The sequence below is a fragment of the Pseudorca crassidens genome, chromosome X, assembly GCF_039906515.1.
Source record: "Pseudorca crassidens isolate mPseCra1 chromosome X, mPseCra1.hap1, whole genome shotgun sequence".
In the NCBI taxonomy this organism is placed as follows: Eukaryota; Metazoa; Chordata; class Mammalia; order Artiodactyla; family Delphinidae; genus Pseudorca; species Pseudorca crassidens.
This window is the reverse complement of record NC_090317.1, coordinates 59,396,879-59,412,768: the sequence shown is the minus strand read 5'-3', so window position 1 is coordinate 59,412,768 and position 15,890 is coordinate 59,396,879. Positions and strand designations below refer to the sequence as shown.

The 15,890-nt window shown below is 39.0% G+C and overlaps 1 protein-coding gene across 6 annotated transcripts in view; it reads right to left on the bottom strand.

Annotated features, from left to right (window-relative positions):
- Nucleotides 1-190: 190 nt before the first annotated feature.
- Nucleotides 191-15,890, bottom strand: part of POF1B (POF1B actin binding protein) — a 101,664-nt gene continuing 85,964 nt past the window's right edge. For 5 of the 6 annotated variants that reach the window (XM_067722604.1, XM_067722606.1, XM_067722608.1 and 2 more), the window contains 2 exons: nt 2,821-2,935; nt 191-1,311 (listed from right to left, as the gene is read on the bottom strand). In XM_067722604.1, coding sequence (XP_067578705.1) covers nt 1,306-1,311; nt 2,821-2,935 — 121 coding nt within the window. In that variant the 3' untranslated portion in view covers nt 191-1,305. The remainder of the gene's footprint in view (nt 1,312-2,820; nt 2,936-15,890) is intronic. The other variant, XM_067722605.1, reaches the window with a different exon arrangement.

Below are 15,890 nucleotides of genomic sequence, written 5' to 3'. Positions count from 1 at the left end.
ATTTTTGCTAATTCTTAACTTTAACCAAAGGCCTTGACATTTTAAAAATTTATTCTTATCTACTACTGTATTTAGAAAATACTTTAGTTCACTTTTAGTAAGGTCATTAGAACCCAATTAATCAACCAACTTCTAAGTACATTAAATATTCTACTATAAAGTCTCTCCCAAGTAGAATACACATATCAAGTATTTGTTTTCGTTATTTTTATTCCTTAAGCTTTTACACAGTATTTCAATGTTGTTTTGTCTACTGCTATAAAAAAAAAAAGCCCACCTTCCTTCCACCAGTTACTATAATAGTAGTGTTACAGGTTTTTTGTTTGTTTTTGTCTGTCTTTTTGCGGTATGTGGGCCTCTCACTGTTCTGGCCTCTCCTGTTGCGGAGCACAGGCTCTGGATGCGCAGGCTCAACGGCCATGGCTCATGGGCCCAGCCGCTCTGCGGCATGTGGGATCTTCCCGGACCAGGGCATGAACCCGTGTCCCCTGTATTGGCAGGCGGACTCTCAACCACTGCACCACCAGGGAAGCCCAGTGTTACAGGTTTTTAAGGAAGTGGGTGGGCTCATTTGGGGATGATATGCTTCAAAAGAACAGATTTGCCAAGCTACTGATATGTACTTAGAACCATAATAGCATAATGTACAATTTAGTGGATTTAGGTATTTTAAAAAATATGCTTCCCACTTCCCTGCTAAATGAAATTAATCATCACCTTTGATTTAGTTCTGTCTCCAAGAGGTATGAATAGCATGTAATAAATCACCTCTTTTATTCACAAAGTCTAATGTGAGAAAAGCAAATATATGCTGTATATACCATGCACTAAACTGTTGTTTTTAATTCAATAGTATTGCTTTTTGTTGTTGTTAAAACACAGTATTTACTCTTGTAGCTAAATTGCACATCTAATATCATAGAAAAATCTTCTAATGGAATAACTTGTAAAATCTCTACCCCAACAAAGTTAATTCAGTGTCTAGGAAGCACCCTATTGAAAAATAGTGGATTAAGTCCTACAGTGCCTGTAATTGAGTTTTAAAAGTGGTGTCCCTTGTAAAGCAATTATACTCCAATAAAGATGTTAAAAAAAAAGTGGTGTGTTGCTATACTGAATACAAAAATGTGATAGAAAGGATTCAGGCCTTATAAATGGTTGGAGAAACTCTCATCTGTATATCTAATTAATTCCATTAGACTTCCTGGGTAGTAGCTTGGTTCAAAATATTGATTGGCTTTAGTTATGGAAAAATAACAAAGTACTAATGAAGACAAAAAAATTTCCTTTGAGTTGGAGATTCATTCACGGCTAGAAAAGAAAAAAAAAAGTCAGTTTAGAATGGGTTATAATTAATTTAAAACATTGTAATTGTATGCACACAGTTGTAAAAATGATTTAAATTGATATGAATAATACCAAGGGAAATGTATGGCACAGTTTGGGCAGTTTTTATATGTATATTCAATGAAACAATGGTTTGTCTGACTTTAGCCAAAGTATATGTTTCAAATGATTTTAAGCACAAGGGAGGGAGATGTGAGTAGATTTACTCCTTGGTGTCATAGTTAGAAGTTAAATATGTCCAAAAGTCTCTGTTAATAAGTACAGATCTATCATCTGTGAATTTACTTAAATATATTTTGAATTTGCTATCAGTATCTAGTTCCTTCAGATACTGAGTTTGATGTTCATTGCTGTATGCTGTTAATGAAAGGAGAAGTAATGACTATTATTCTGTAGACCCTTTATTTGGTAGGTCTTCACATTGATGCCACCTCTGAGACACATGTGGTTAGTAGCAGCAATTGCTTCTCAGTATTAAATTTCAGAATCAAATAAACTTTGAGTGACAAATTTTAAATCCTATGCTGACTTTCTCTTGTTGCTCAACTGGTTCTTGGGCCACAAAGCACCCTTTGTCAATTAATAATTAGTAATAAATAATTCTCAACTAATTAATGACCTAAGAAGCACAATATATTTCAAAGCTTAAATTTTTATCTTAGGATTACTAAGTGTTGGTTGCTTTCAGTGATGATAGATAATCATGTATACAAGATTGATGGCTTTATTGTAGTCAGAGAAGTGCTTCAGAGCTATCAACTTTCTGAATTTTTTGGTTTATTCAAATATTTGAGCTTGTTCAACCAAAAGATAATTTTTTTAAAGTGAGTTATTTAACAGATATTTAATTTTATTAACTACATCTGTAGTAATTTATTAGTTATACATCTGTAGTATTTTATTAATGATAAATCTACATTTAAAAATTTCCTCAAAAGGTTATACAGAATAATTGATTGACATACATTTATCTGTTGCTCATCATGATATACTTAAGCATTTTAAGACTTTTATTGAAGTATAATAAACATAGGAAAAGTGCACATATAGGTGTACAACTAAATGAATTTTCCCAAACTGACCATGTATATGCAACTATCACTCAGATCAAGAAACAGCATATTATTAGTACCCCAGTAGTCCTCCTTTTGTTTCCTTCCAATCAGTACCCGACCTTGAGGATAACCAACCACTTCCTGACTTTAATAACCATGGATTAGTTTTACCTGCTTTCAGTACCTAAGAAGTTTTTAACATAACAAGACAAAGACTGTCATTTTCATAGTGTTAAAAGTGAGATTCTACATCATTTTAGAATGTCCTACAATGTGCAGGGAAGTCCCCCCACATCAAATTATCCAGCCCAAAATGTTAATAGTGCTGAGGTTGAGAAACTCTGCTAACACAACAAAATGGCCTTAGGATTTTTTTCCTCCCTAATTATATACTCGAAAAATGCCCAAGTGAACTTACACAAGTCCATTTGTCTTCTATTTTCTCAATCACAATAGTCTGTGTGTCACTACCTGGTGGTATATATTCATAGTCATCATACAGGAGGCCTAAGATAGGATATTGTGACCTGTACCTATATAGAAAAAAAAAGTTAGTTTACAAGCTGGACAAGAAAATAACTCTCATTACTTTTTAGTCACTCCTAGTTTGATCCTCCTTATTTAATTAATTTGGCTTTGAATGACTTTTAACTCTTTCTAAAAAGAAAATCACCTCTCAGTGGTACAAAGATTTACTACGGCTATTTTCAAGAGAGTAAGAGGGAAGTACTTTTGCTTCTGGCAATAATGGACCACTGGCTGCACAATACAGTGATCCCAGAGAAGGGAAGCAAATGACATGAGCACTACAAGTGCCTAGCTCATGGCCTGGAGTCAGAATATGTGGAGCAGAATACCAGACAGGAGAGAGCTACATAGTTGGAGAGAGGTCATGGGATCTGTAGAGAGTTCCCCCACAAGTCCTTTGGTGAGCACTGATCAGTATAGGCTTGTGAAAAAGCTACTGAGGCTAGGGAAAGAAGCACTGAAAAAGAGCACTCTTCAAATTCCTGGAGTTCACATAGTAAAGGGAACTCCAATCTGTGTTCCACTAACCAGAATGGAAAGACCTCCTAATACCAGAGGGCATCAGGCAAATACTACAAAAGACTATCACCTTAGTAGTGAGAAAAATTACCAATGGCATTTTTCACAGAACTAGAACAAAATATTTCACAATTTGTATTGAAACACAAAAGATCCCAAATAGCCAAAGGAATCTTGAGACAGAAAAACGGAGCTGGACGAATCAGGCTCCCTGACTTCAGACTATACTACAAAGCTACAGTCATCAAGACAGTATGGTACTGGCACAAAAACAGAAAGATAGATCAATGGAACAAGATAGAAAGCCCAGATATGAACCCACACATATGTGGCCTTATCATTGATAAAGGAGGCAATAATATACAATGGAGAAAAGACAGCCTCTTCAATAAGTGGTGCTGGGAAAACTGGACAGTACATGTAAAAGAATGAAATTAGAACACTCCTTAACACCATACACAACAATAAACTCAAAATGGATTAAAGACCTAAAGGTAAGGCCAGACACTATAAAATTCTTAGAGGAAAACATAGGCAGAACATTCTATGCCATACATCACAGCAAGATCTTTTTTGACCCACCACCTAGAGAAATGGAAATAAAAACAAAAATAAACAAATGGGACCTAATGAAACTTCAAAGCTTTTGCACAGCAAAGGAAAACATAACACCAAAAGACAACCCTCAGAATGGGAGAAAATATTTGCTAATGAAGCAACTGACAAAGGATTAATCTCCAATATTTAAAAGCAGCTCATGCAGCTCAATTTCAAAAAACAAACAACCCAATCCAAAAATGGGCAGAAGACCTAAATAGACATTTCTCCAAAGATATACAGATGATTGCCAACAAACACATGAAAGGATGCTCAACGTCACTAATAATTTGAGAAATGCAAATCAAAACTACAATGAGGTATCACCTCACACCAGTCAGAATGGCCATCATCAAAATAATCTACAAACAATAAATGCTGGAGAGGGTGTGGAGAAAAGGGAACACTCTTGCACTGTTGTTGGGAATGTAAATTGATACAGCCACTATGAAGAAAAGTATGGAGGTTCCTTAAAAACTAAAAATAGAGCTACCATACGACCCAGCAATCCCACTACTGGGCATATACACCAAGAAAACCATAATTCAAAAAGAGTCATGTATCACAATGTTCATTGCAGCTCTGTTTACAATAGCCAGGACATGGAAGCAACCTAAGTGTCCATCGACAGATGAATGGATAAAGAAGATGTGGCATGTATATTCAATGGGATATTACTCAGCCATAAAAAGAAACGAAATTGAGTTATTTGTAGTGAGGTGGATGGACGTAGAGTCTGTCATACAAAGTAAGTCAGAAAGAGGAAAACAAATACCGTATGCTAACACATATATATGGAATCTAAAAAAAAATTGTACTGAAGAACCTAGGAGCAGAACAGGAATAAAGATGCAGAGGTAGAGAATGGACTTGAGGACACGGGAAGGGGGAAGGGTCAGCTGAGACGAAGTGAGAGAGTGGCATGGACATATATACACTACCAAATGTAAAATAGATAGCTAGTAGGAAGCAGCCACATAGCACAGGGAGATCAGCTTGGTGCTTTGTATCCACCTAGAGGGGTGGGATAGGGAGGATAGGAGGGAGATGCAAGAGGGAGGAGATATAGAGATATATGTTTATGTATAGCTGATTCACTTTGTTATACAGCAGAAACTAACACACCATTGTAAAGCAATTATATTCCATTAAAGATGTTAAAAAAATAAAATGAAATAAGCTATAAGGATATATTGTACAAAACAGGGAATATAGCCAATACTTTATAGTAACTAAAAATAGAATATACTTTAAAATTGTGAATCACTACATAGTGTACTTAAAACTTATTTAATATTGTAGATCAACTATACCTCAATAAAAAAATTTGGACTAAAAAAAGTACATATAAATGAAAAAAATAGCAAAAAATCATGAAGGGGAAATGGAAGTATACTACCATAAAGTTTGTATGCTACATGTGATGAGGTATATTATTTGAAGATAGACTGTGATAAGATAAAAAGGAATACTTTGAAACTTATACCAATTATAAGAAAGTAATATACCCAATAAGCCAATAAAATAGATAAAAACAATAATGAAAGAACATTTAAAATATCACTAAAATTGATATAGTTCTAAGCAGACTAGTTAGCAAAGAAAGAGCACACAATTAACTGATATTAAGAAAGAGAAGCTATCACCTCACACATGTCTTAGAACGGCTATTATCAATAAGACAAGAAATAGCAAGTGTTGGCAAGATGTGGAGAAAAGGGAACACTTGTGCACTGTTGGTGCAAATGCAAACTGGTGCAGCCACTATGGAAAACAGTATGGAGAGTCCTTAAAAAATTAAAAATAGAACTAGCATATGATCCAGCAATGTCACTTCTGGGTATTTATCAAGAGGAAATGAAAACACTATAATATATCTACACCCTCATGTTCACTGTGGCATTATTTACAATAGTCAAGACATGGAATCAATGTAAGTGTCCATCAATATTAGAATGGATAAATAAAATATTATATATATAATAAATGTATAATATATATATACATATATTTACACACATACTGGAATATTCTTTTTAGTTTTTTAAAAATTTTATGTTTATTTTTAAAAAATACAGCTGGTTCTTGTTAGTTATCTATTTTATACATATTAGTGTATATATGTCAATCCCAATCTCCCAATTCATCCCACCACCACCCCGCCCCACACTAGAATATTATTCAGCCAAAAATGAAGGAAATCCTACCATTTATGACAGCATGGACGGACCTTGAGTGCATTAAACAAAGTGAAATAAGTCAGAGAGAGAAAGACAAATACCATATTCTCTCACTTATACATGGAATCTAAAACAAATGAACTCATAGATAAAGAGGATATATTGATGGTTGCTAGAGGTGGGGGGTGAGAGTGGGCAAAATGGGTGAGAGTGATCAAAAAGTACAAACTTCCAGTTATAAAATAAATAAGTCCTGGGGATGTAATGAACAGTGTGGTGACTATAGTTAATAATACTGTATTGGATAATTGAAAGTTGCTAAAAGATTAGATCTTAAAACGTTCTCATCACAAGAAAAAAATTTGTAATTATGGATGGTGACGGGTGTTAACTAGACTTATTGTGGTGATCATTTAGCAGTATACACATAGTGAATCATTATTTTGTACATCCAAAACTAAAATAATGTTATAAGTTAATTATATCTCAATTTTTAAAATTTTAAAGGAGATACTTTGTCTTGAAAACATAATAAAGGAGTATTATGACAATTTTATGCCAAGAAAACTTGATAACTTAGATGACATGCACCAATTCCTCGAGAGACACAAACTACAAAACAGAGCTGACAGAAGACCTCAAACTTCCGAAAAGACAAGAAAACCTCCACATAACCTGATAAGACAAAAGGAAAAAAAAAAGGAATCAGGACAGGGAGGGAACTGGGAAAGAAGAAAGATTCCCGCACCTTGGAAAGTCTGCTCACCAGTGGAGAGATCAGACTGGATGAAGGGGGAGTTTCGGAGCCTAAGAGGGGAGAGCAAACAACCAGTTCGTGTAAGGCAAAATGGAGAGTAACCTGCATAGAGGGCTGGAACTGCCACCCTGCACTCCCCAATCTGAAACACTCCTCTGTTGGTGAGGGTGGGAGTTGGGTGCTTAAGCTCAGACTCTGAAGTTCGGTCCCAGGGAGAGGACCAGGGTTAGGTGTGGAAGCAGCCTGAAGAGGTCAGGCAGTGGCAACTGAAGGTATACCATGAAGAAGCCTTGGCCAACCAGAGAAACAAGGCACCATTATTGGGAGGTGCATGAGGAGAGGGATGTGACCACAAGCTTCTTTCCCTATGAGTGCTCCCAGTCAACAGGACACTGCCTAGAGGAGTTCTCAGGGTGGGCGTGAGTCACCACCTCCATCTTGGTCTCCAGAGGCAGGCACTGGCCACCTCTTCCAGACCCACAGGCAGACACTGGAACCCATCTGACTGTCTCAGGAGTGCCCTGATAGCTCTCACTACAAGGAAATCCACCAGTGGGTGCTGGGACTGTCAGCGTGTGCTAGGACTTCACCCGCTGTCCCAGGAGCACACAGAAACCTCTCACTACTAGGAAATTCATCAGCGGGTGCCAGGACCTGCCCCACTATCCAGGGAGCATGTGGATAGCTCTCGCTACAGGGAAATCTGACAGTGGGTGTCCGGACCTGCCCCACTGTCCCAGAAGGAGAGGGATAGCTCCCACCACTAGGAAATCCACCCAGAGTAGGGGCTGAAACCACCACTGAGAGCCAGGGGTTGTGTGACTAAGGAAGAAGAGCTGAAATCTCTCCTCGGAGCTGAACGAACTGTGGAGTTACACCTCTGCTGATGGCTTCCTAAATTCAGCACCTGTGAAACATCCAAAAGGACAACAAGAACTCCTGCACTTGGATGGAAATGGCACTAGTAGCTGTGGGATTTGTGGGCATGTACACATGGGGAATGTGCCAGACCAGAGTCTGAGCAGCCTCCATAGCTCCCATGGCAGGTCCAGGTGAATGAATGCTGCAGTCCTAGGAACTGACCTCAGTGGATCTGTGCCAGTGACTGGGTGAAAAGAATGCCTGAGAGTCACCAGGGCCAATTGCTGGCATACCCACAGTTAAGGTGGGACCAAGAGCAGTGCCAACAACAGTGTACTTTGTGAGTCCACACAACGGATGAAAGGGGACACAACAGAGCACATTCACAGTGAACACCTCCAGAGGAGGAACACTCATTAGCTTCTCTCTCAGTGGGAGTCCTCCAATCCCACATACTTCACATCACACCGCAGATCAGAATCACAGCAAAGAAAAAGATCTAGGGACCTCTACTCCAACAAATAGAGAAGACCCCACCCCTCACAGGGCAGCAACAGCCACTGGGAGCAAAGGGGAGGTCCTCTCAATATCCAGGGCAGGCTCTGATCACCACAACACCAATCAAACAGCTTACCAACGGGATAACAGCAAAAGCCAATGGACTAACCTCACCCACCAGGCGGCAGACAACAGAAGCAAGAGGAAGTACAATCCTGCAGCCTGTGAAAAGGAGACCACAAACAGAATAAGTCTGACAAAATGAGATGACAAAGAAATATGTTGCAGGCAAAAGAACAAGAAAAAAACCTACAAGAACAACTAGATGAAGAGGAGATAAGCAATCTGTCTAAAAAAGTATTCAAAGTAATGATAGTAAAGATGATCCAAGATCACAGAAAAAGAATGGAGGCATGGATCGAGAAGATACAAGAAAAGTTTAACAAACACCTAGAAAAACTAAAGAACAAACAGAGCTGAACAACACAATAATGAAAATAAAAATACACTAGAGGCAGAGGACCTTTAAGAGGGCAGAGGAGTAAAACGTGGAGAACACCTTCCTCCCCACAAATACATCAAAAATACATCTACATGTGAAACAACTCCTACACAACACCTACTGAACACTGGCAGAAGACCTCAGACTTCCCAAAAGGGTGTGTGAGGAGAGAGGATTCAGAGCACCGCCTAAACGAGCTTCAGAGACTGGTGTGAGCCTCAGTTATCAGTGCATACATCACAGACGGGCATGAAACGCTAACACTGCTGCTGCAGGCACCAAGAATCCTGTGTGCAAGCACAAGTCACTATCTACACCACCCATCCCAGGAGGCTGTGCAGCCCGCCACTGCTAGGGTCCTGTGATCCAGGGACAACTTCCTCAAGAGAACACACAGCACACCTCAGGCTGTGGCAATGTCACTGCGGGCCTCTGCCACCACAGGCTCGCCCTGCATTCTGTACCCCTCCCACCCCCTGGCCTGAGTGAGCCAGAGCCCCCTAATCACCTGATCCTTTAAGCCCACCCTGCCTGGGCAAACAACAGATGCCAGAGGGTGACCTACATGCAGAGGTGGGGCCAACTCCAAAGCAGAATCCCAGGAGCTCTGTGAACAAAGAAGAGAAAGGGAAATTTCTCCCAGCAGCCTCAGGAGCAGCGGATTAAATCTCCACAATCAACTTGATGTACCCTGCATCAGTGGAACACCTGAATAGACAATGAATCCTCCCAAAACTGAGGTAGTGGACTTTGGGAGCAACTATAGAATTGGGGTTTTCTTTCTACGTCTAATTTGTTTCTAGTATTATGTTTATCTTAGTTTAGTATTTAGAGCTTATTACCATTGGTAGATTTGTTTATTGATTTGGTTTCTCTCTTCCTTATATATATATATGTATTTTGTTTGTTTGTTTTTTCCCTTTTCCATTTTTGTGAGTGTGTATGTATATGCTCCTTTGTGTGATTTTGTCTGTATAGGTTTGCTTTTACCATTTCTCCTAGGGTTCTGTCAGTCTGTTGTTTTTTACTATAGTTTCTAGCACTTCTTATAATTGGTGGATTAGTTTATTGGTTTAGTTGCTGTCTTCCTTCTTTTTATTAATTACTTAATTTTATTATAATAATATTTAAAAAATTTTTTTTTACTTTAATAACTTTAGGGTTTTTTTTTCTTTTTTCTTTTCTCACTTTTCTTCTGAGCTGTGTGGCTGACAGGGTCTTGGTTCTCTGGCCAGGTGTCAGACCTGAGCTTCTGAGTTGGGAGAGCCGAGTTCAGGACAATGGTCCACCAGAGACCTAAGAGCTCCTCATAAGATCAATCAGCAAGAGTTCTCCCACTGATTTCCATCTCAATGCTAAGACAAAGTTTCTGTCAATGACCAGGAAGCTCCAGTGCTGGACACCCCATGCAAAACAACCAGTAAGACAGGAACACAGCACCACCCACTAGCAGAGAAGCTGCCTAAAATCATAAAAAGTTCACACACACCCCAAAACACACCACTGGACATAGTCCTTCCCACCAGAAAGAAAAGATCTAGCCTCAGCCACTAGAACACAGCACCAGTCCCCTCCACCAGGAAGCCTACACAACCCATTGAACCAACCTTACCCACTGGGGGCAGACACCAAAAACAAAGGGAACTATGAACCTGCAGCCTGCAAAAAGGAGACCCCAAACACATCCGGTTAAGCAAAATGAGAAGACAGAGAAACACAAAGCAGATGAAGGAGCAAGGTAAAAACCCACCAGACCAAACAAATGAAGAGGAAACAGGCAGTCTACCTGAAAAAGAATTCAGAGTAATGATAGTAAAGATGATCCAAAATCTTGCAAGTACAATGGAGAAAATACAAGAAACATTCAACAAGGACCTAGAAGAACGAAAGAGCAAGCAAACAATGATGAACAACACAATAAATGAAATTAAAAATTCTCTAGAAGAATTAACAGCAGAATAACTGAGGCAGAAGAATGGATAAGTGACCTGGAAGATAAAATAATGGAAATAACAACCACAGAGCAGAAAAAAGAAAAAGGAATGAAAAGAATAGAGGACAGTCTCAGAGACCTCAGGGACATTAAACACACCAACATGCGAATTATAGGGGTCGCAGAAGAAGAGAAAAAGAAATGGACTGAGAAAATATTTGTAGAGATTATAGTTGAAAACTTCCCTAATATGGGAAAGGAAACAATCAAGTCCAGGAAGCGCAGAGAGTCCCATACAGAAAATATCCAAGGAGAAACATGCCAAGACACACAGTATTCAAACTATCAAAAATTAAATACAAAGAAAAAATATTAAAAGCAGCAAGGGAAAAGCAACAAATAACATACAAGGGAATCCCCATAAGGCTAACAGCTGATCTTTCAGCAGAAACTCTGCAAGCCAGAAGGGACTGGAAGGACATACTTAAAGTGATGAAAGGGAAAAATCTACAACCAAGATTACTTGACCCAGCAAAGATCTCATTCAGATTCGAAAGAGAAATTAAAACATTCAGAGACAAGAAAAAGCTAAGAGAATTCAGCACCACCAAACCAGCTTTACAACAAACGCTAAAGGAACTTCTCTAGGCAGGAAACACAAGAGAAGGAAAAGACCTACAATAACAAACCCAAAACAATTTAGAAAATGGTAATAGTAACATACATATCGATAACTAACTTAAATATAAATGGATTAAATGCTCCAACCAAAAGACATAGACTGGCTGAATGGATACAAAAACAAGACCCATATACATGCTGTCTACAAGAGGCCCACTTCAGACCTAGGGACACATACAGACTGAAAGTAAGGGAATGGAAAAAGATATTCTGTGCAAATGGAAATCAAAAGAAAGCTGGAGTAGAAATTCTCGTATCAGACATAATAGACTTTAAAATAAAGACTGTTATAAGAGACAAGGAAGGACACTACATAATGATCAAGGGATCAATCCAAGAAGAAGATATAACAATTGTAAATGTTTATGCACCCAGCATAGGAGCACCTCAACACTTAAGGCAAATGCTAACAGCCATAAGATGGGAAATTGACAGTAACACAATAATAGTAGGAGACATTAACACCCCACTTTCACCAATGGACAGATCATCCAAAATGAAAATAAATAAGGAAACACAAGCTTTATATGATACATTAAACAAGATGGACTTAATTGATATTTATAGGACATTCTGTCCAAAAACAACAGAATACACTTTCTTCGCAAGTGATCATGGAACATTCTGCAAGATAGGCCATATCTTTGGTCACAAATCAAGCCTTGGTTAATTTAAGAAAACTGAAATCGTATGAAATATGTTTTCTGACCACAACACTATGAAACTAGATGTCAATTACAGGAAAAAATCTGTAAAAAATACCAATACATGGAGGCTAAACAATACACTACTAAATAACCAAGAGATCACTGAAGAAATCAAAGAGGAAATCAAAAAATACCTAAAAACAAATGATAATGAAAACACGACGACCCAAAACTCATGGGATGCAGCAAAAGCACTTCTAAATGGGAAGTTTATAGCAATAAAATCCTACCTCAAGAAACAAAAAACACCTCAAATAAACAACCTAACCTTACACCTAAAGCAATTAGAGAAAGAATAAAATAACCCCACAGTTAGCAGGAGGAAAGAAATCATAAAGATCAGATCAGAAATAAATGAAAAAGAAATGAAGGAAACGATAGCAAAGATCAATGAAACTAAAAGCTGCTTGTATGAGAAGATAAACAAAATTGTTAACCATTAGCTGGACTCATGAAGAAAAAAAAGTAGAAGACTCAAATCAACAGAATTAGAAATGAAAAAGGAGAAGTAACAACTGACATTGCAGAAATACAAAGGATCATAAGAGATTACTAGAAGCAAGTGTATGCCAATAAAAAGGACAACGTGGAAGAAATGGACAAATTCTTAGAAAAGCACAATCTTCCCAGATTGAACCAGGAAGAAACAGAAAATATAAACAGACCAATCACAAGCACTGAAATTGAAACTGTGATTAAAAATCTTCCAACAGGGCTTCCCTGGTGGTGCAGTGATTGGGAGACCACCTTCCAATGCAGGGGACACAGGTTCGTGCCCCAGTCCGGGAATATCCTACATGCCACAGAGTGGCTGGGCCCGTGAGCCATGGACGCTGAGCCTGCGCATCCAGAGCCTGTGCTCCACAATGTGAGAGGCCACAACAGTGAGAGGCCCACGTACAGAAAAAAAAAAAATCTTCCAATGAACAGAAGCCCAGGACCAGATGGCTTCACAGGTGAATTCTTTCAAACATTTACCGAAGAGCTAACACCTATCCTTCTCAAACTCTTCCAAAATATATCAGATGGTGGAAAACTCCCAAACTCATTCTACAAGGCCACCATCACCCTGATACCAAAACCAGACAAAGAGTTCACAGAGAAAGAAAACTACAGGCCAATATTAGTGATGAACATAGATGCAAAAATCCTCAACAAAATACTAGCAAACAGAATCCAACAGCACCTTAAAAGGATCATACACCATCATCAAGTGAGGTTTATATCAGGAATACAAGGATTCTTCAGTATAGGCAAATCAATCAATGTGATACACCGTATTAACAAATTGAAGGATAAAAAACATATGATAATCTCAATAGATACAGAAAAAGCTTTTGACGAATTTCAACACCCATTTATGATAAAAAATCTCCAGAAAGTAGGCATAGAGGGAACTTACCTCACCATAATAAAGGTGATATATGGCAAACCCACAGGAAACATCATTCTCAATAGTGAAAAACAAACCATTTCCACTAAGATCAGGAAGAAGACAGGGTTCCCCACTCTCACCACTGTTATTCAACATAGTTTTGGGAGTTTCAGCCACAGCAATCACAGAAGAAAAAAGAAATGAAAAGAATCCATACCAGAAAAGAAAAAGTAAAGCTGTCACTGTTTGCAGATGACATGATATATACATAAAATATCCTAAAGATTCTACCATTAAACTAGTAAAGCTAATCAGTGAATTTGGAAAAGTTGCAGGATACAAAATACACAGAAGTCTCTTGCATTCCTATACACTAACAATAAAAGATCAGAAAGAGAAATTAAGGAAACAATCCCATTTACCATCACATCAAAAACAATAAAATAGCTAGGAATAAACATACCAAAGGAGGCAAAAGACCTGTACTCAGGAAACTACAAGATGTCGATGAAAGAAAACAAAGATGACACAAACAGCTGGAGATATACCATAGTCTTAGATTGGAAGAATCAATATTGAGAAAATGACTATACTACCCAAAGTAATCTACAGATACAATGCAATCCTTAACAAATTACCAATGGCATTTTTCAAGGAAGTAGAACAAAAAATTTTACAATTTGTATGGAAACAGAAAAGACCATGAATAGTCACAGGAATCCTGAGACAGAAAAACAGAGCTAGAGGAATCAGGCTTCCTGATTTCAGACTATACTACAAAGCTACAGTCATCAAGACAGTATGGTACCAGCACAAAATAGAAATATAGATCAATGGAACAGGATAGAAAGCCCAGAGATAAACCCACACACCTATGGTCATGTAATCTATGACTAATGAGGCAAGAATATACAATGTAGAAAAAACAGTCTCTTCAAAAAGTGGTGCTGGGAAAACTGGAGAGCTACATGTAAAAGAATGAAGTTAGAACACTCCCTAACACCATACTCAAAAATAAACTCAAAATGGATTAAAGACCTAAATGTAAGGCCAAAAACTATAAAACTCTTAGAATAAAACATAGGTAGAATACTCTTTGATATGAAGCACAGCAAACTGTTTTTCAGTCCACCTCCTAGCATAGTGAAAGTGAAAACAAAAGTAAACAAATGGGATCTAATTAAACTTAAAAACTTTTGCACAATGAAGGAAGCCATAAACAAAACAAAAAGAGAATCCACAGAGTGGGAGAAAATATTTCCAAATGAAGCAACCCACAAGGGGTTAATCTCCAAACTATACAAATAGTTCATGAAGCTCAATATCAAAAAAACAAAAAAACCCAATCGAAAAATGGGCTGAAAATCTAAATAGACATTTCTCCAAAGAAGACATACAGGTGGGCAAAAAGCACATGAAAAGATACTTAGCATTGCTAATTATTAGAAAAATGCAAATCAAAACTACAACGAGGGAGGCTTCCAGGAAGATGGCGAAAGAATAAAATGTGGAGATCACCTTCCTCCCCACAGATACACCAGAAACACATCTACACATGGAACAACTCCCACAGAACACCTACTGAATGTTGGCAAAAGGCCTCCGACCTCCCCAAACACAAGAAACCCCCACGCACCTGGATAGGGCAAAAGAAAAAAGAATAAACAGAGACAAAAGGATAGGGACGGGACCTGCACCAGTGTGAGGGAGCTGTGAAGGAGGAAACGTTTCCACACACTAGGAAGCCCCTTCGTGGGCGGAGACTATGGGTGGTGGAGGGGGAAAGTTTTGGAGCCGCGGAGGAGAGCACAGCCACAGGGATGCAGAGGGCAAAGTGGGGATATTCCCGCACAAAGGATTGGTGCCGACTGGTACTCAGCAGCCCGAGAGGCTTGTCTGCCCACCCGCCCCAGTGGGCACGACTGGGAGCTGAGGCTCGAGCTTCGGTCGGAGCTCCGGGAGAGGACTGGTGTTGGCGCCGTGAACACAGCCTGCAGGGGGTTAGTTCACCACAGCTAGCCAGGAGGGAGTCTGGGGAAAAGTCTGGACCTGCCGAAGAGGCAAGAGACTTTTTCTTCCCTCTTTGTTTCCTGGTGCGTGAGGAGAGGGGATTAAGAGCGCTGCTTAAAGGAGCTCCAGAGACAGGCGTGAGCCACGGCTAAAAACGCGGACCCCAGAGACGGGCATAAGATGCTAAAGCTGTTGCTGCCACCACCAAGAAGCCTGTGTGTGAGCCCAGGTCACTATCCACACCCCCTTTCCAGGGAGCCTGTGCAGCCCGCCACTGCCAGGATCCCAGGATCCAGGGACAACTTCCCTGGGAGAATGCACAGTGCGCCTCAGGCTGGTG